The sequence below is a fragment of the Coregonus clupeaformis genome, chromosome 23 (assembly GCF_020615455.1).
Source record: "Coregonus clupeaformis isolate EN_2021a chromosome 23, ASM2061545v1, whole genome shotgun sequence".
Lineage (NCBI taxonomy): Eukaryota > Metazoa > Chordata > Actinopteri > Salmoniformes > Salmonidae > Coregonus > Coregonus clupeaformis.
In genome coordinates this window covers 50,254,319-50,272,202 of record NC_059214.1, presented here as the reverse complement: position 1 = coordinate 50,272,202, position 17,884 = coordinate 50,254,319, and the positions used below count along the sequence as shown (strand labels likewise).

General features: G+C 53.9%; 1 protein-coding gene across 2 annotated transcripts in view; it reads right to left on the bottom strand.

Moving 5' to 3' along the window:
• ptprna (protein tyrosine phosphatase receptor type Na) overlaps nt 1-17,884 on the bottom strand; it is a 105,734-nt gene that overhangs the window by 18,099 nt on the left and 69,751 nt on the right. For both annotated transcript variants that reach the window (XM_045206756.1, XM_045206757.1), the window contains one exon: nt 14,427-14,491. In XM_045206756.1, coding sequence (XP_045062691.1) covers nt 14,427-14,491 — 65 coding nt within the window. The remainder of the gene's footprint in view (nt 1-14,426; nt 14,492-17,884) is intronic.

Genomic DNA, 17,884 nt, shown 5'->3' with positions numbered 1-17,884 from the left:
GAGAGAGGGGAGTGGGGGAAGAGAGAGAGGAGTGGGGGAAGAGAGAGAGGAGTAGAAGAGAGAGAGGAGTGGGGGGAAGAGAGAGAGGAGGGAAGAGAGAGAGGAGGGGAGAAGAGAGAGAGGTGGGAGAAGAGAGAGAGGAGTGGGGAAGAGAGAGAGGAGTGGGAGAAGAGAGAGAGGAGTGGGGGAAAGAGAGAGAGGAGAGGGGGAAGAGAGAGGAGTGGGAGAAGAGAGAGAGGAGGGGGAAGAGAGAAGAGAGAGAGGAGTGGGGGGAAGAGAGAGAGGAGTGGGGGAAGAGAGAGGGGAGTGGGGAAGAGAGAGAGGAGTGGGAGAAGAGAGAGAGGAGGGGAGAAGAGAGAGAGGAGTGGGGGAAGAGAGAGAGGGGGGGAAGAGAGAGAGGCGTGGGAAGAGAGAGAGGAGTGGGGGGAAGAGAGAGAGGAGTGGGGGAAGAGAGAGAGGAGTGGGGGGAGAGAGAGGAGTGAGAAGAGAGAGAGGAGTGGGGGGAAGAGAGAGAGGAGTGGAAGAGAGAGAGGAGTGGGAGAAGAGAGAGGAGTGGGGAAGAGAGAGAGGAGTGGGGGAAGAGAGAGAGGAGTGGGAGAAGAGAGAGAGGAGTGGGGGAAGAGAGAGAGGAGGGGGAAGAGAGAGAGGAGTGGGGGAAGAGAGAGAGGAGTGAAGAGAGGGGAAGAGAGAGAGGAGGGGGGAAGAGAGAGAGGAGGGGGGGAAGAGAGAGAGGAGTGGGGGAAGAGAGAGAGGGAGGGAGGAGAGAGAGAGAGAGGAGTGAAGGAGGGAGAGGAGAGAGAGGAGGAGGAGAGAGAGGAGGGAAGAGAGAGAGAGTGGGAAGAGAGAGAGGAGGGGGAGGAGGAAGAGAGGAGTGGGAGAAGAGAGAGAGGAGGGGGGAAGAGAGAGAGAGTGGGGGGAGAGAGAGAGAGTGGGGGAAGAGAGAGGGAGGGGGAAAGAGAGAGAGGAGGGAAGAGAGAGAGGAGTTGGGGAGAAGAGAGAGGGAGTGGGGGGAAGAGAGAGAGGAGTGGGGGAAGAGAGAGAGGAGGGGAAGAGAGAGAGGAGTGGGGGGAAGAGAGAGAGGAGTGGGGGGAAGAGAGAGAGGAGTGGGGGAAGAGAGAGAGGAGTGGGGGGAAGAGAGAGGGAGAGAGAGAGAGGAGAAAGGGGGAAGAGAGAGAGGAGTGGGAAAGAAGAGAGAGAGGAGTGGGAGAAGAGAGAGAGGAGTGAAAGGGGGGAGAGTGGGGAGAGAGAGGAGTAGGGAAGAGAGAGAGGAGTGGGGAAGAGAGAGAGGAGTGGGGGAAGAGAGAGAGGAGAGAGAGAGGAGGGGGGAAGAGAGAGAGGAGTGGGGGAAGAGAGAGGGAGTGGGGAAGAGAGAAGAGAGAGAGGAGTGGGGGAAGAGAGAGAGGAGTGGGAGAAGAGAGAGAGGAGGGGGGAAGAGAGAGAGGAGAAGGAGAGAGAGAGAGTAGGGAAGAGAGAGAGGAGGGAGAAGAGAGAGAGAGTGGGGGAAGAGAGAGGGGAGTGGGGGAAGAGAGAGAGGAGTGGGGGAGAGAGAGAGGAGGGGAGAAGAGAGAGAGGAGTGGGGGGTGAGAGAGAAGAGAGAGAGAGGAGAAGGGGGGAGGGAGAAGAGAGGGAGGGAAGAAGAGAGAGAGAGTGGGAGAAGAGAGAGAGAGGAGGAGAAGAGAGAGAGGAGTGGGGGGAAGAGAGAGAGGGGAGTGGAGAGAGAGAGGAGTGGGAGAAGAGAGAGAGGAGGGAAAGAGAGAGAGGAGTGGGGGAAGAGAGAGAGAGAAGAGGGAAGAGAGAGAGGAGGAGAAGAGAGAGAGGAGTGGGAGAAGAGAGAGAGGAGTGGGGGAAGAGAGAGAGGAGTGGGAGGGAAGAGAGAGAGGAGTGGGGGAAGAGAGAGAGGAGTGGGGGAAGAGAGAGAGGAGAGGGGGAAGAGAGAGAGGAGGAGAAGAGAGAGAGAGGAGGGAAGAGAGAGAGGAGATGGGGGAAGAGAGAGGAGGAGTGGGGGAAGAGAGAGAGGAGTGGGGGAAGAGAGAGAGGAGTGGGGGAAGAGAGAGAGGAGTGGGGGAGAGAGAGAGGAGTGGGGGAAGAGAGAGAGGAGTGGGGGAAGAGAGAGAGGAGTGGGGAAGAGAGAGAGGAGTGGGAGAAGAGAGAGAGGAGTGGGGGAAGAGAGAGAGAGGAGGGAGAGAGTGGGGGAAGAGAGAGAGGAGTGGGGGGAAGAGAGAGGGGGGAAAGAGAGAGAGGAGGGTGAGAGAGAGATGGGGGGAGAAGAGAGAGAGGGGGAGAGGGAGAGGAGGAGAGAGAGAGAGGGGGAAGGAGAGAGGAGTGGGAGAAGAGAGAGAGGAGTGGGGGAAGAGAGAGGAGTGGGAAAAGAGAGAGAGGAGTGGGGGAAGAGAGAGAGGAAAGAGTAGAGAGGAGTGGCTAAGAGAGAGAGGAGTGGGGAAGAGAGAGAGGAGGTTAAGAGAGAGAGGAGTGGGGGTTAAGAGAGAGAGGAGTGGGGGAAGAGAGAGGGAGAGAGAGAGGAGTGGGGGGGAGAGAGAGAGGAGGAAAAGAGAGAGAGGAGTGGGAGAAGAGAGAGAGGAGTGGGGGGAAGAGAGAGAGGAGTGGGGGAAGAGAGAGAGGAGTGGAGAAGAGAGAGAAAGGAGGAGAAGAGAGAGAGGAGTGGGGGAAGAGAGAGAGGAGGGGGGAAGAGAGAAGAGAGAGAGGAGTGGGGGAAGAGAGAGAGGAGAGGAGAAGAGAGAGAGGAGTAGGGGAGAGAGAGGGAGGAAGAGAGAGAGGAGGAGAAGAGAGAGAGGAGTGGGGGAGAAGAGAGAGAGTAGTGGGGGAAGAGAGAGAGGAGGGGGGAAGAGAGAGAGGAGTGGGGGAAGAGGAAGAGAGAGAGGAGTGGGGAAGAGAGAGAGGAGTGGGGAAGAGAGAGAGGAGGGGAAGGAGAGAGAGAGAGGGAGGGAGGGGGGGGTAGAAGAGAGAGAGGAGTGGGGGGAAGAGAGAGAAAGAGTGAGGGAAGAGAGAGAGGAGTGGGGAGAAGAGAGAGAGGAGGGGGGGAAGAGAGAGAGGAGGGGGGAAGAGAGAGAGGAGTGGGGTAAAGAGAGAGGAGTGGGGGAAGAGAGAGAGAGTGGGGGAAGAGAGAGAGAGAGTGGGGGAAGAGAGAGGAGAGGAGGAGAGGGGAAGAGAGAGGAGAGGGGGGGAAGAGAGAGAGGAGGGAAGAGAGAGAGGAGTGGGGAAGAGAGAGAGGAAAGGAGGGTAAAGAGAGAGAGGAGTGGGGGAAGAGAGAGAGGAGTGGGAGAAGAGAGAGAGGAGTGGGGGAAGAGAGAGAGAGGGTGGGCTAAGAGAGAGAGGAGGAGAGAGAGAGAGAGGAGTAAGAGAGAGAGGTGGAAGAGAGAGAGGGTAAGAGAGAGAGAGGGGGGTAAAGAGAGAGAGGAGTGAGGAGATGGAGTAAAGAGAGAGGAGTGGAGAAGAGAGAGAGGAGTGGGAAGAGAGAGAGGAGGGGGAAGGAAGAGAGAGGAGGAGTGGGGAAGAGAGAGGAGTGAGAGGAAGAGAGAGAGGAGATGGGAGAAGAGAGAGAGGAGTAGAAGAGAGAGAGGAGTGGGAGAAGAGAGAGAGGAGGGATGGAGAGGAGAGAGGAGGAGAAGAGGAAGAGAGAGAGGAGTGAAGAGAGAGAGGAGTGGGGGGAAGAGAGAGAGTAGAAGAGAGAGGATGAAGAGAGAGAGGAGGAGAAGAGAGAGAGAGGAGTGGGGGAAGAGAGAGAGAAAGAGAGGGGGGAGAGAGAGAGGAGTGGGGAGAAGAGAGAGAGGAGGGGAAGAGAGAGAGGATGGGGAAGAGAGAGAGGAGATGGGGAAGAGAGAGAGGAGAGGGAGAAGAGAGAGAGGAGTGAGAAGAGAGAGAGGAGTGGGGAAAGAGAGAGAGGAGTGAGGGAAGAGAGAGAGGAGTGGGAGAAAGAGAGAGAGGAGGGGGAGAAGAGAGAAGGAGTGGGGGAAGAGAGAGATGAGTAGAGAGAGAGAGAGGAAAGAGAGAGAGGAGGTGGGAAGAGAGAGAGGAGGAGAAGAGAGAGAGAGGAAGAGAGAAGAGAGAGAGAGAGTGGGGAGAGAGAGATGAGGAGGGGGAAGAGAGAGAGGAGTGGGAGAAGAGAGAGAGGAGTGGGGGAAGAGAGAAGAGAGAGAGGAGTGGGAGAAGAGAGAGAGGAGTGGAGGAAGAGAGAGGGAGGAGAAGAGAGAGAGGAAGGGGAGGAGGGGGGAAGAGAGAGAGGAGTGGGGGAAGAGAGAGAGGAGGGAGAGAGAGAGGAGGGAAGAGAGAGGAGGTGGGGGAAGAGAGAGAGGAGGAGAAGAGAGAGAGGAGGGAGGAAGAGAGAGAGGAGTGGGAGAAGAGAGAGGAGTGGGGAAGAAAAGAGAGAGAGGAGTGGGGGAAGAGAGAGAGGAGTGGGGGAAGAGAGAGAGAGTGGGGGGAAAGAGAGAGAGGAGGGGAGAAGAGAGAGAGGAGTGGGAGGAAGAGAGAGAGGAGGGGGAGAAGAGAGAGAGAGAGGGGGAGAAGAGAGAGAGGAGTGGGGAAGAGAGAGAGGAGTGAGAAGAGAGAAGAGAGAGAGGATGGGGAAGAGAGAGAGGAGTAAGGGGGGGGAGAAGAGAGAGAGGAGGGAGAAGAGAGAGAGAGAGTGGAGAAGAGAGAGAGGAGTGGGGGAAGAGAGAGAGGAGTGGGGAAGAGAGAGAGATGGGGAAGAGAGAGAGAGGGGGAAGAGAGAGAGGAGGAGAAGAGAGAGAGGAGTGGGGAGGAGAGAGGATGGAAGAGAGAGAGGAGGGGAGGAGGAGAGAGGAGGTAGAAGAGAGAGAGAGTGGGAGGAAGAGAGAGAGAGTGGAAGAGAGAGAGGAGTGAGAAGAGAGAGAGTGGGGGGGAAGAGAGAGAGGATGGGGGAAGAGAGGGGAGGAAGAGAGAGAGGAGGGGGAGAGAGAGAGGAGTGGAGAGAGGGAGAGAAAAGAGAGGGGAGAAGAGAGAAGTAGAGAAGAAGAGTGGGAAGGGAAGTGGGAGAAGAGAAGAGGAGGGAGAAGAGAGAGAGGAGAGAAGAGAGAAAGAGAGAGAGGAGTGGGGAAGAGAGTAAAGGAGAGAGGAGTGGGGGAAGAGAGAGAGGAGGAGAAGAGAGAGAGATGGGAGAAGAGAGAGAGGAGTGGAAAGAAGAAGAGAGAGAGGAAAGAGAGAGAGGAGTGGGGAAGAGAGAGAGGAGTGGGGAAGAGAGAGAGGAGAGGAGAAGAGAGAGAGGAGTGGAGAGAGAGAGAGGAGGAGAAGAGAGAAGAGAGAGAGAGGAGTGGGGGGAGAGAAAGAGAGAGAGGAGTGGGGAAAAGAGAGAGAGGAGGGAAGAGAGAGAGGAGAGGGAGAAGAGAGAGAGGAGTGGAGAAGAGAGAGAGATGGGGGGAAGAGAGAGGGAGAGGGAGAAGAGAGAGAGGAGTGTAAGAAGAGAAGAGAGGGGGGGGGTAAGAGAGAGAGGAGGGGAAGAGAGAGAGGGAGGAGAGAGAGAGGAGTTGAGAAGAGAGAGAGGGGGAGAAGAGAGAGATGAGTGGGGGAAGAGAGAGAGGAGTGGGGGAAGAGAGAGAGGAGAGGGGAAGAGAGAGAGGATGGGGGAAGAGAGAGAGGAGATGGAGAGAAGAGAGAGAGAGGAGGAGAGAGAAGAGAGAGAAGTGGGGGAAGAGAGAGAGGAGTGGGGGGAAGAGAAGAGGAGTGGGGGAAGAAGAGAGAGAGTGGAGAAGAGAGAGAGGAGTGAAGGGGGTGAAGAGGAGAGAGGAGAGAGAAGAGAGAGAGGAGTGGAGAAGAGAGAGAGGAGTGGGGGAAGAGAGAGAGGAGAGAGAGAGAGAGAGGAGTGGGAGAAGAGAGAGAGGAGGGAGAAGAGAGAGAGGAGGGGGGAAGAGAGAGAGGAGTGGAGGAAGAGAGAGAGGAGGGGGAAGAGAGAGAGGAGTGGGGGAAGAGAGAGAGGAGTGGGGGAAGAGAGAGAGGAGGGAGAAGAGAGAGAGGAGGGGGGAAGAAGAAGAGAGGGGGGGGGGGAAGAAGAGAGAAAGAGAGAGAGGAGTGGGGGAAGAGAGAGAGGAGGGGTAAAGAGAGAGGAGAGGGAAGAGAGAGAGGAGTGGGGAAGAGAGAGAGGGAGAGAGGAGAAGAGAGAGAGGAGGGGAGGGAAGAGAGAGAGGAGTGGGAAGAGAGAGAGGAGTGGGGGAAGAGAGAGAGGAGTGGGGGAAGAGAGAGAGGAGGAGAAGAGAGAGAGGAGAGAGAGAGAGAGGGGTGGAAGGAGAGAGAGAGAGAGGAGGAAGAGAGAGAGGAGTGAGAGGAGAGAGGAGGAGTGAGTGGGGGAAGAGAGAGAGGAGGGAGGAAGAGAGAGAGGAGTGGGGGGAAGAGGGAGAGAGGAGAGGGGGAGGGAGAGAGAGAGGAGTGGAGAGGAGTGGAAGAGAGAGAGAGCGGGAGATAGAGAGGGGAAGAGGGAGATGGAGTGAGAAGAGAGAGGAGTGGGAAGAGGGAAGAGAAGAGGGGAGGAAGAGAGAGAGGAGTGGGGGAAGAGAGAGAGGAGTGGAGAAGAGAGAGAGGAGTGGGAGAAGAGAGAGAGGAGGGAGAAGAGAGAAGAGAGAGGAGGAGAGAAGAGAGAGAGGGAGTGGGGGAAGAGAGAGAGGAGGGGGGAAGAGAGAGGGGTGGAGAAGAGAGAGAGGAGGAGAGAGAGAGAGTGGGGGAAGAGAGAGAAGTGAAGAGAGAGAGGAGTGGGGAAGGGGGGGGGAGAAGAGAGAGAGGAGTGGAGAAGAGAGAGAGGGGAGAGAGAGAGAGAGAGAGAGGAGTGGGGGGAAGAGAGAGGAGTGGGGAAGAGAGAGAGGAGTGGGGAAGAGAGAGAGGAGTGGGAGAAGAAGAGAGAGGAGGAGAGAGGGAGAGAGAGAGGAGTGGGGAAGAGAGAGAGGAGGGGGAAGAGAGAGAGGAGTGGGGGAAGAGAGAGAGGAGGAAAAGGAGTGTGGGGGAAGAGAGAGAGAGTGGGGGAAGAGAGAGAGGAGTGGGGAAGAGAGAAGAGAGAGAGGAGGGAGGAAGAGAGAGAGGAGTGGGGGAAGAGAGAGAGGAGTAGAGAGAGAGAGGAGGAGAAGAGAGAGAGAGAGGAGAGAAGAAGAGAGAGGAGTGGGGGAAGAGAGAGAGGAGGAGAAGAGAGAGAGGGGTGGGGAAGAGAGAGAGGAGGGAGAAGAGAGAGAAGAGAGAGAAGAGGAGAAGAGAGAGAGAAAAAGAGAGAGAGGAGTGGGAAGGAGAGAGAGAGGAGGAGAAGAGAGAGAGGGAAAGAGAGAGAGGAGTGGGGAAGAGAGAGAGAGGGAGAAGAGAGGAGGAGTGGGAAGAGAGAGAGGAGGGAAGGAGAAGAAAGAGAGGTGGGGGAAAGAAGAGTAAAGGGAAGAGGAAGAGAGAGAGATGAGTGGAGAGAGAGAGGAGGAAGAGAGAGGGGAGGAGAAGAGAGAGAGTAAAGAGAGGGAGAAGAGAGGAGAGAAGGAGAGAGAGAGTGGAGAAGAAGAGAGAGGATGGGAGAGAGAGAGAGAGGGGGGGAGAAGAGAGAGAGGAGGAGGGGAGAGAAGAGAGAGGGAGAAGAGAGAGAGGAGTGGGAAGAGAAGTGGGAAGAGAGAGAGGTGGAGAAGAGAGAGAGGAGTGGGGAAGAGAGAGAGGAGGAGGAAGAGAGAGAGGAGTGGGAAGAGAGAGAGGAGTGGGAGAAGAGAGAGAGGAGTGGGAGAAGAGAGAAGAGAGAGAGGAGTGGGGGAAGAGAGAGAGGAGTGGGGGAAGAGAGAGAGGAGGAGAAGAGAGAGAGGAGTGAGAGAAGAGAGAGAGGAGTGGAGAAGAGAGAGAGGAGTGGGAAGAGAGAGAGGGGAAGAGAGAGAGTGGGGAAGAGAGAGAGGAGTGGGGGAAGAGAGAGAGGAGGAGAGAAGAGAGAGAGAGGAGAAGAGAGAGAGGATGGGGAAGAGAGAGAGGAGTGGGGAAGAGAGAGAGGAGTAGAGAGAGGAGAGAGAGAGGAGTGGGAGAAGAGAGAGAGGAGTGGAGGAAGAGAGAGAGGAGGGGAGGAGAGAGAGAGAGAAAGGGAGAGGAGTAAAGAGAGAGAGGAGGAGAGAGAGAGGAGAAGAGAGAGAGGAGTGGGGAAAGAGAGAGAGGAGAAGAGAGAGAGATGGGGGAAGAGAGAGAGGAGGGGAAGAGAGAGAGGGGAGAAGAGAGAGAGGAGTGGGAGAAGAGGAGGGGGAAGAGGGAGAGGAGGAGAAGAGAGAGAGGAGGAGAAGAGAGAGAGGAGTGGGGGAAGGGGAGGAGAAGAGAGAGAGGAGTGGGGAAGAGAGAGAGGAGGGAGAAGAGAGAGAGGAGGAAGAGAGAGAGAGAGGGGAGAAGAGAGAGAGGAGTGGGGGAAGAGAGAGAGGAGTAAAGAGAGAGGGGGGGGGAAGAGAGAGAGGAGTGGGGGAAGAGAGAGAGGAGTGGGAGAAGAGAGAGAGGAGTGGGGAAGAGAGAGGGAGAGAAGAGAGAGAGAGAGAGAGAGGGGGGAAGAGAGAGAGGAGGGGAAGAGAGAGAGGAGGGGAAGAGAGAGAGGAGGGAGAAGAGAGAGAGGAGTGGAGAAGAGAGAGAGGAGGGGAAGAGAGAAGAGAGAGAGGAGTGGGGGAAGAGAGAGAGAGTGAAGGAGAAGAGAGAGAGGAGTGAAGAGAGAGAGTGAGAAGAGAGAGAGGGGGAAGAGAGAGAGGAGTGGGGGAAGAGAGAGAGGAGTGGGGGAAGAGAGAGAGAGGATGGAGAAGAGAGAGAGGAGTGGGGAAGAGAGAGAGGAGGGAAGAGAGAGAGGAGTGGGGAAGAGAGAGAGGAGTGGGGAAGAGAGAGAGGAGTGAGAAGAGGAGAGAGTGGGAAGAGAGAGAGGAGTGGGGAAGAGAGAGGAGAGAGAGAAGAGAGAGAGTGGGGAGAAGAGAGAGGAGTGGGGAGAAGAGAGAGAGGATGGGGGAAGAGAGAGAGAGAGAAGAGAAGAAGAGAGAGAGGATAGGGGGAAGAGAGAGAGTGAGTAGAGAGAGAAGAGAGAGAGAGTGGAGAGAGAGAGAGGAGGAGAGAGAGAGGAGTGAGAAGAGAGAGAGGAGGGAGGAGGAAGAGAGAGAGAGTGGGGGAAGAGAGAGAGGAGTGGGAGAAGAGAGAGAGGAAGTGGGAGAAGAGAGAGAGAGAGAGAGAGAGGAGTGGGGGAAGAGAGAAAGTGGGGGAAGAGAGAGAGAGGGGAAGAGAGAGAGGAGTGGGGGAAGAGAGAGAGAGGAGAGAGAAGAGAGAGAGGGATGAGAAGAGAGAGAGGAGTGGGGAAGAGAGAGAGGAGTGGGAGAAGAGAGAGAGGAGGAGAAGAGAGAGGAGTGAGGGAAGAGAGAGAGGAGGAGGAGAGAAGAGAGAGGGTAGGGGAAGAGAGAGAGGAGTGGGGAAGAGAGAGAGGAGTGGGGAGAAGAGAGAGAGGAGGAAGAGAGAGAGGAGTGGGGGAAGAGAGAGAGAGAGAGGAGGGGGAAGAGAGAGAGGAGTGGGAGAAGAGAGAGAGGAGTGGGGGAAGAGAGAGAGGAGTGGGAGAAGAGAGAAGTGAGTGAGAAGAGAGAGAGGAGTGGGAGAAGAGAGAGAGGAGATTTGGGGAAGAGAGAGAGGGGAAGAGAGAGAGGAGGGGAAGAGAGAGAGGAGTGGAGAGGAAGAGAGAGGTGAGGAGAAGAGAGAGAGGAGTGGGGGAAGAGAGAGAGGAGAGAGGAAGAGAGAGAGGAGTGGAAGAGAGAGAGAGGAGGGGAAGAGAGAGAGGAGTGGGGGAAGAGAGAGAGGAGTGGAGAAGAGAGAGAGGAGGGGGAAGAGAGAGAGGAGTGGGGAAGAGAGAGAGAGGAGTAAAGAGAGGGGGAAGAGAGAGAGGAGTGGGGGAAGAGAGAGAGGAGGAGAAGAGAGAGAGGAGAGAAGAGAGAGAGGAGTGGGGGAAGAGAGAGAGAGAGGAGTGGGAGAAGAGAGAGAGGAGGGGGAGAAGAGAGAGAGGAGTAGAAGAGAGAGGAGTGGGGGAAGAGAGAGAGGAGTGGGGAAGAGAGAGAGGAGTGGGAGAAGAGAGAGGAGTGGGGGAAGAGAGAGAGGGGGGAAGAGAGAGAGGAGTGGGAGAAGAGAGAGGAGTGGGGAAGAGAGAGAGGAGGGAAAAGAAGAGAGAGAGAGTGGGGAGAAGAGAGAGAGGAGTGGGGGAAGAGAGAGAGGAGGAGAAGAGAGAGAGGAGTGGGGGAAGAGAGAGAGGAGTGGGAGAGAGAGAGAGGAGTGGGGAAGAGAGAGAGGAGTGGGAGAAGAGAGAGAGGAGTGGGAAGAGAGAGAGGAGTGGGGAGAAGAGAGAGAGGAGTGGGAGAAGAGAGAGAGAGTGGAGAAGAGAGAGAGGAGTGGGGAAGAGAGAGAGGAGGGAGAAGAGAGAGAGTGGGAAAGAGAAGAGAGAGAGGAGTGGGGAAGAGAGAGAGGAGGAGAAGAGAGAGAGGAGTGGGGGAAGAGAGAGAGAGAGGAGTGGGGAAGAGAGAGATAGGGAGAGGAGTAAGAAGAGAGAGAGGGGAAAGAGAGAGAGGAGTGGGGGAAGAGAGAGAGGAGTGGGGAGAAGAGAGAGAGGAGTGGGGAAGAGAGAGAGGAGTGGGGAAGAGAGAGAGGAGGAGAAGAGAGAGGAGGAAGAGAGAAGAGGAGATGGGAGAGGAGAGAGAAGAGAGAGGGAAGAAGAGAGAGAGGAGTGGGGAAGGAGAGAGAGAGGAGAGAGAGGGAGAAGAGAGAGAGGAGTGGGAGAAGAGAGAGATGAGGGAAAAGAGAGAGAGGAGTGGAGAAGAGAGAGAGGAGGAAGTGGGGGAAAGAGAGAGAGTGAGGAGGAGAAGAGAGAGAAGTGAGGAGAAGAGAGAGAGGTAGGGGAAGAGAGAGAGAGAGTGGGGAGAAGAGAGAGAGGAGTGGGGGAAGAGAGAGAGGAGGGGGGAAGAGAGAGAGGAGTGGAGAAGAGAGAGAGGGGAGGAGAAGAGAGAGAGGAGGGAAGAGAGAGAGGAGGAGAAGAGAGAGAGGAGTGGGAGAAGAGAGAGAGGAGTGGGAAGAGAGAGAGGAGGGGGAAGAGAGAGAGGAGTGGGGGGAGAGAGAGAGGAGAAGAGAGAGAGAGAGGAGAGAGAGAGGAGAAGAGAGAGAGGAGTGGGAGAGAGAGAGAGTGGGAGAAGAGAGAGAGGAGGAGAAGAGAGAAGAGAGAGGGAGTGGGGAAGAGAGAGAGTAGGAAGAAGAGAGAGGAGTGGGGGAAGAGAGAGATAGAGAGAGAGGGAGGGAAGAGAGAGAGGAGGGAGAAGAGAGAGAGGAGTGGGAAGAGAGAGGAGGTGAAGAGAAGAGAGAGAGGAGGGAGAAGAGAGAGAGGAGTGGAGAAGAGAGAGAGGAGTGGAGAAGAGAGAGGAGTGGAGAAGAGAGAAGAGAGAGTGGGGAAGAGAGAGAGGAGTGGGGAAGAGAGAGAGGGAGTGGGGGAAGAGAGAGAGGAGGAGAAGAGAGAGAGAGAGGAGAAAGAGAGAGAGGAGTGGGAAAGAGAGAGAGGGGGAGAAGAGAGAGAGGATGGGGAAGAGAGAGAGAAGAGTGGGGAGAAGAGAGAGAGGATGGGGGAAGAGAGAGAGGATGAAAGAGAGAGAGGAGGAGAAGAGAGAGAAGAGAGTGGGGAAGAGAGAGAGGAGTGGAAGAGAGAGAGAGGAGTGGGGGAAGAGAGAGGAGTGGGGGGAAGAGAGAGAGGAGTGAGAAGAGAGAGAGGAGTGGAAGAGAGAGAGGAGTAAGAGAGAGAGGAGTGGGAAGAAGAGAGAGAGAGTGGGGGAAGAGAGAAGAAGAGAGATGAGGAGTAAAGAGAGAGAGGAGGGGGAAGAGAGAGAGATGGAAAGAGAGAGAAGAGAGAGAGGTGGGGGAAGAGAGAGAGGAGAGGGGAAGAGAGAGGAGTGGGGGAAGAGAGAGAGAGTGGGGAGAAGAGAGAGAGGAGGAGAAGAGAGAGAGGAGTGGGAGAAGAGAGAGAGAGAGGGAAAGAGGAGGGAAGAGAGAGAGTGAGGGAGAAGAGAGAGAGGAGTGGGAAGAGAGAGAGGAGTGGGGGAAGAGAGAGAGGAGTGGGAGAAGAGAGAGAGGAGTGGGAGAAGAGAGAGAGGAGTGAGAAGAGAGAGAGGAGTGGGGGAAGAGAGAGAGGAGTGGGAGAAGAGAGAAGAGAGAGAGGAGGGGGAGAAGAGAGAGAGGAGTGGGGGGAAGAGAGAGAGGAGTGGGAGAAGAGAGAGAGGAGTGGGGGAAGAGAGAGAGGAGTGAGGGAGAGAGAAGAGAGAGGAGGAAGAGAGAGAGGAGTAAAGAGAGAGAGGAGGGAAGGGAGAAGAGAGAGAGGAGTGGGGGGAAGAGAGAGAGGAGTGGGGGAAGAGAGAGAGGAGTGGGAGAAGAGAGAGAGGAGTGGGGGAAGAGAGAGAGGAGTGGGAGAAGAGAGAAGAGAGAGAGGGAGTGGGGAAGAGAGAGAGAGTGGAGAAGAGAGAGAGGAGTGGAGAAGAGAGAGAGGAGTGGGGGAAGAGAGAGAGGAGGGAGAAGAGAGAGAGGAGTGGGAGAGAGAGAGGAGTGGGGAAGAGAGAGAGAGTGAGAAGAGAGAGAGGAGTGAAGAGAGAGAGGTGAGGAGAAGAGAGAGAGGACGGGAGAAGAGAGAGAGAGTAGGGAGAAGAGAGAGAGGAGTGGAGAAGAGAGAGAGGAGTGGGGGAGAAGAGAGAGAGGAGTGGGGGAAGAGAGAGAGGATGGAGAGAGAGAGAGGAGTGGGGAAGAGAGAGAGGAGGGAGAAGAGAGAGAGTGAGAAGAGAGAGGAGTGGGGGAAGAGAGAGAGGAGTGGGAGAAGAGAGAAGAGAGAGGAGTGGAGAGGAGGGGAGAAGAGAGAGAGGAGTGGGGGAAGAGAGAGAGGAGTGGGGGAAGAGAGAGAGGAGTGGGGGAAGAGAGAGAGGAGTGGGGGAAGAGAGAGAGGAGTGGGGAAGAGATGTGAGAAGAGAGAGAGGAGGGGAAGAGAGAGAGGAGTCGGGAGAAGAGAGAGAGGAGTGGGAGAAGAGAGAGAGGGGGAGAAGAGAGAGAGGAGTGGGGGAAGAGAGAGAGGAGTGGGAGAAGAGAGAAGAGAGAGGAGTGGGGGAAGAGAGAGAGGAGTAGGGAAGAGAGAGAGGAGTGGGGAAAGAGAGAGAGGAGTGGGGGAAGAGAGAGAGGAGTGGGGAGAAGAGAGAGAGGAGGAGAAGAGAGAGAGGAGTGGAGAAGAGAGAGGAGGAGAGAAGAGAGAGAGGAGTGGGGGAAGAGAGAGAGGGTGGGAGAAGAGAGAGAGGAGTGGGGGAAGAGAGAGAGAGAGGAGTGGGAGAGAGAGGAGTGGGAGAAGAGAGAGAGTGGGGGAAGAGAGAGAGGAGTGGGGGAAGAGAGAGGAGGTGGGGGAGAAGAGAGAGAGGAGTGGGAAGAGAGAGAGGAGAAGAGAGAGAGTGGGGAAGAGAGAGAGGAGGAGAGAGAAGAGAGAGAGGAGAGAGAGAGAGAGTTGGGGAAGAGAGAAGAGAGAGGAGAGAGAGAGAGAGGAGTGGGGAAGAGAGAGGAGAAGAGAGAGAGGAGTGGGGAAGAGAGAGAGGGGAGAAGAGAGAGAGTGAGGAGAAGAGAGAGAGGAGTGGGAGAGAGAGAGAGAGAAGAGAGAGAGAGGAGTGGGGGAAGAGAGAGAGGTGTGAGAAGAGAGAGAGGAGTGAGAAGAGAGAAGAGAGAGAGGAGTGGGGGAAGAGAGAGAGGAGTGGGAGAAGAGAGAGAGGAGTGGGGGGAAGAGAGAGAGGAGTGGGGGGAAGAGAGAGAGGTGTGGGAGAAGAGAGAGAGGAGTGGGGGAAGAGAGAGAGGAGTGGGAGAAGAGAGAGAGGAGTGGGAGAAGAGAGAGAGGAGTGGGGAGAAGAGAGAGAGGGAGTGGGGAAGAGAGAGAGGAGTGGGGGAAGAGAGAAGAGAGAGTGGGGGAAGAGAGAGAGGAGTGAAGAGAGAGAGGAGTAGAGAGAGAGGAGTGGGGAAGAGAGAGGAGGGAAGAGAGAGAGGAGTGGGGAAGAGAGAGAGGAGAGAGAGAGGAGTGGGGAAGAGAGAGAGGGGGGAAGAGAGAGAGGAGTGGGGGAAGAGAGAGAGGAGTGGGAGAAGAGAGAGAGGAGTGGGAGAAGAGAGAGAGGAGTGGGAGAAGAGAGAGAGGAGTGGGGGGAAGAGAGAGAGGAGTGGGGGAAGAGAGAGAGGAGTGGGGGAAGAGAGAGAGGAGTGGGGGGAAGAGGAATTTACCAGAAAAATGAGTAGTGGATTGGTTGTTTGAGAAAGTGTGACAGCTGGAACTGGATTGGTTAATCACTTTAACTGATCCTTCATTTGAACACAACTCTCCCAAGGGAGCTGGCACACCAGGGAGGAGCTACAAAAGAGAAGCGAGAGACAGAGAGAGAACTGATGACATGAATAAGGGCTAAAGGAAACCCCAGGTTCTACTGTACCTCTCCGACACCAGTCTGCAGTATCTTCAATCCTGTCTCAGACTCCAGAAAGGTCTTCTCAGACGCTGACAAAGACAAAAACACAACAAACCAAATAGCCGTTATTCATGAATATCAAACATACTATTCTGTCCCAAATGGCACCCTATTCCCTGTATAGTGCACTACGTTTGACCAATGGCCCATAGGGCACTATGTGTGGCGTCAGCTCCTGTAAAACCCTCCATACTACGGAGGGTCAGAGTGAAAGGGATTGTGGGTTCTTCTCTGGAATCATGGAAATGTTCACATAAATACACATCTCCCTCAACCCAGCCAGGCCCAACCTCTACATTCAGCTGGAGCAGTCAGAGAATTGTGGGCTCTCCTTCTCCGTGGCCGTCGTGAGTAAGACGTTTAAACATGTTAACCCTCGCAAGGCTGCCGGCCCAGACGGCATTCCTAGCCGAGTCCTCAGAGCATGCGCAGACCAGCTGGCTGGTGTGTTTACAGACATATCCAATCTCTCCCTATCCCAGTCTGCTGACCCCACCTGCTTCAATATGGCCACCATTGTTCCTGTACCCAAGAAAGCAAAGGTAACTGAACTAAATGACTATCGCCCTGTAGCACTCACTTCTGTCATCATGAAGTGCTTTGAGAGGCTAGTCAAGGATCATAACACCTCTACCTTACCTGTCACCCTAGACCCACTTCAATTTGCTTACCGCCCCAATAGATCCACAGACGATGCAATCGTCATCACACTGCACACTGCCCTATCCCATCTGGACAAGAGGAATACCTATGTAAGAATGCTGTTCATTGACTATAGCTCAGCATTCAACACCATAGTACCCTACAAGCTCATGATTAAGCTCGAGGCCCTGGGTCTGAACCCTGCCCTGTGCAATTGGGTCCTAGCATGCATGCTCTTCAACCGAACGCTGCTTGCACCCACCTGCCCGATTAGAATCACTACTCTCGGCGGGTCTGACTTAGAATATGTAGACAACTACAAATACCTAGGTGTCTGGTTAGATCGTAAACTCTCTTTCCAGTCTTACATTAAGCATCTCCAATCCAAAGTTAAATCTAGAATCGGCTTCCTATTTCGCAACAAAGCCTCCTTCACTCATGCTGCTAAACATGCCCTCGTAAAACTGACTATCCTACCGATCCTTGACTTTGGCGATGTCATTTACAAAATACCTTCCAACACTCTACTCAGCAAATTGGATGTAGTCTATCACAGTGCCATCCGTTTTGTCACCAAAGCCCCATATACTACCCACCATTGTGACCTGTATGCTCTCGTTGGCTGGCCCTCACTACATATTCCTCGCCAAACCCACTGGCTCCAGGTCATCAATAAATAACTTCTAGGCAAATCCCCGCCTTATCTTAGCTCATTGGTCACCATAGCAACACCCACCCGTAGTATGCGCTCCAGCAGGTATATCTCACTGGTCATCCCCAAAGCCAACACCTCCTTTGGCCGCCATTCCTTCCAGTTCTCTGCTGCCAATGACTGGAACGAACTGCAAAAATCTCTGAAGCTGGAGACACTTATCTCCCTCACTTTAAGCATCAGTTGTCAGAGCAGCTTACCAATCACTGCACCTGTACACAGCCCATCTAAAATTAGCCCACCCAACTACCTCATCCCCATATTGTTATTTACATTGTTATTTATTTTGCTCATTTGCACCCCAGTATCTCTATTTGCACATCATCTTCTGCACATCTATCACTCCAGTGTTAATACTAAATTGTAATTATTTTGCACTATGGCCTATTTATTGCCTTACCTCCATAACTTACTACATTCGCACACACTGTATTTATATTTTCTGTTGTATTTTTGACTTTATGTTTTGTTTTACCCCATATGTAACTCTGTGTTGTTGTTTTTATCGCACTGCTTTGCTTTATCTTGGCCAGGTCGCAGTTGTAAATGAGAACTTGTTCTCAACTGGCTTACCTGGTTAAATAAAGGTTAAATAAATAAAATAAAATAAATCAAAATGACTGCGTAGCCATGACGACACAACAGTAGTAGGCTTGATTACCAACAATGACGAAACAGCCTACAGGGAGGAGGTGTGGGCTCTCAGAGTGTTGTGTCAGGAAAATAACCTCTCACTCAACGTCAAAAAAACAAAGGAGATGATAGTGGACTTTGGGAAACAGCAGAGGGAGTACCCCCCTATCCATATCGACGGGACAGCAGTGGAGAAGGTGGAAAGTTTTAAGTTCCTCGGCGTAAATATCACTGACAAACTGAAATCGTCCACCCACGCAGACAGTGTGGTGAAGAAGGCGCAACAGAGCCTCTTCAACCTCAGGAGGCTGAAGAAATTTGGCCTGTCACCTAAAACCCTCACAAACTTTTACAGATGGACAATTGAGAGCATCCTGTCGGGCTGTATCACCGCCTGGTACGGCAACTGCACCGCCCGCAACCGCAGGGCTCTCTAGAGAGTGGTGTGGTCTGCACAACGCATCACCAGGGGCAAACTACCCTCCCTCCAGGACACCTACAGCACCTGGTGTCACAGGAAGGCCAAAAAGATAATCAAGGACAACTACCACCCGAGTCACTGCCTGTTCACCCCGCTACCATCCAGAAGGCGAAGTCAGTACAGGTGCATCAAAGCTGGGACCGAGAGACTGAAAAACAGCTTCTATCTCAAGGCCATCAGACTGTTAAACAGCCACCACTAGCACAGAGAGGCTGCTGCCTACATACAGACTTGAAAATCACTGGCCACTTTAATAAATGGAACACCAGTCACTTTAATAATGCCACTTAAATAATGTTTACATATCTTGCATTACCCATCTCATATGTATATGCTGTATTCTATACTATCTATTGCATCTTAGCCTATGCCACTCTGATAATGACATTGCTCATCCATATATGTGTCACACCCTGGCCTTGAGAGCCCGGTTTTCTTCAGTCGGTTTGGTCAGGGTGTGAATTTCTATGTGTAAGATCTAGATATTGTAGTTCTATGTTTGGCCGGTTGTGGTTCCCAATCAGAGGCAGCTGTCGATCGTTGTCTCTGATTGGGGATCATACTTAGGCAGCCATTTTGCCTACCTATGTTGTGGGATCTTGTTTCTGTGGGTTTGGCTAGTTTGATGTTAGCGGTTAGAACTTCACGTTGCTTTTGTTGGGTATTGATTTAATAAACTAACATGTAAGCATACCACGCTGCACCTTTGTCCAATCCTGTACTCAACGAACGTGACAATATGTAAGGTTCTGCATTTGTTTTCTTATTTCACCTTTTGTTCTTGAACGTAGCCCTGTTTCTTTGTGTTCTTGAACGTAGCCCTGTTTCTTTGTGTTCTTGAACGTAGCCCTGTTTCTTTGTGTTCTTGAACGTAGCCCTGTTTCTATGTGTTCTTGAACGTAGCCCTGTTTCTATGTGTTCTTGAACGTAGCCCTGTTTCTATGTGTTCTTGAA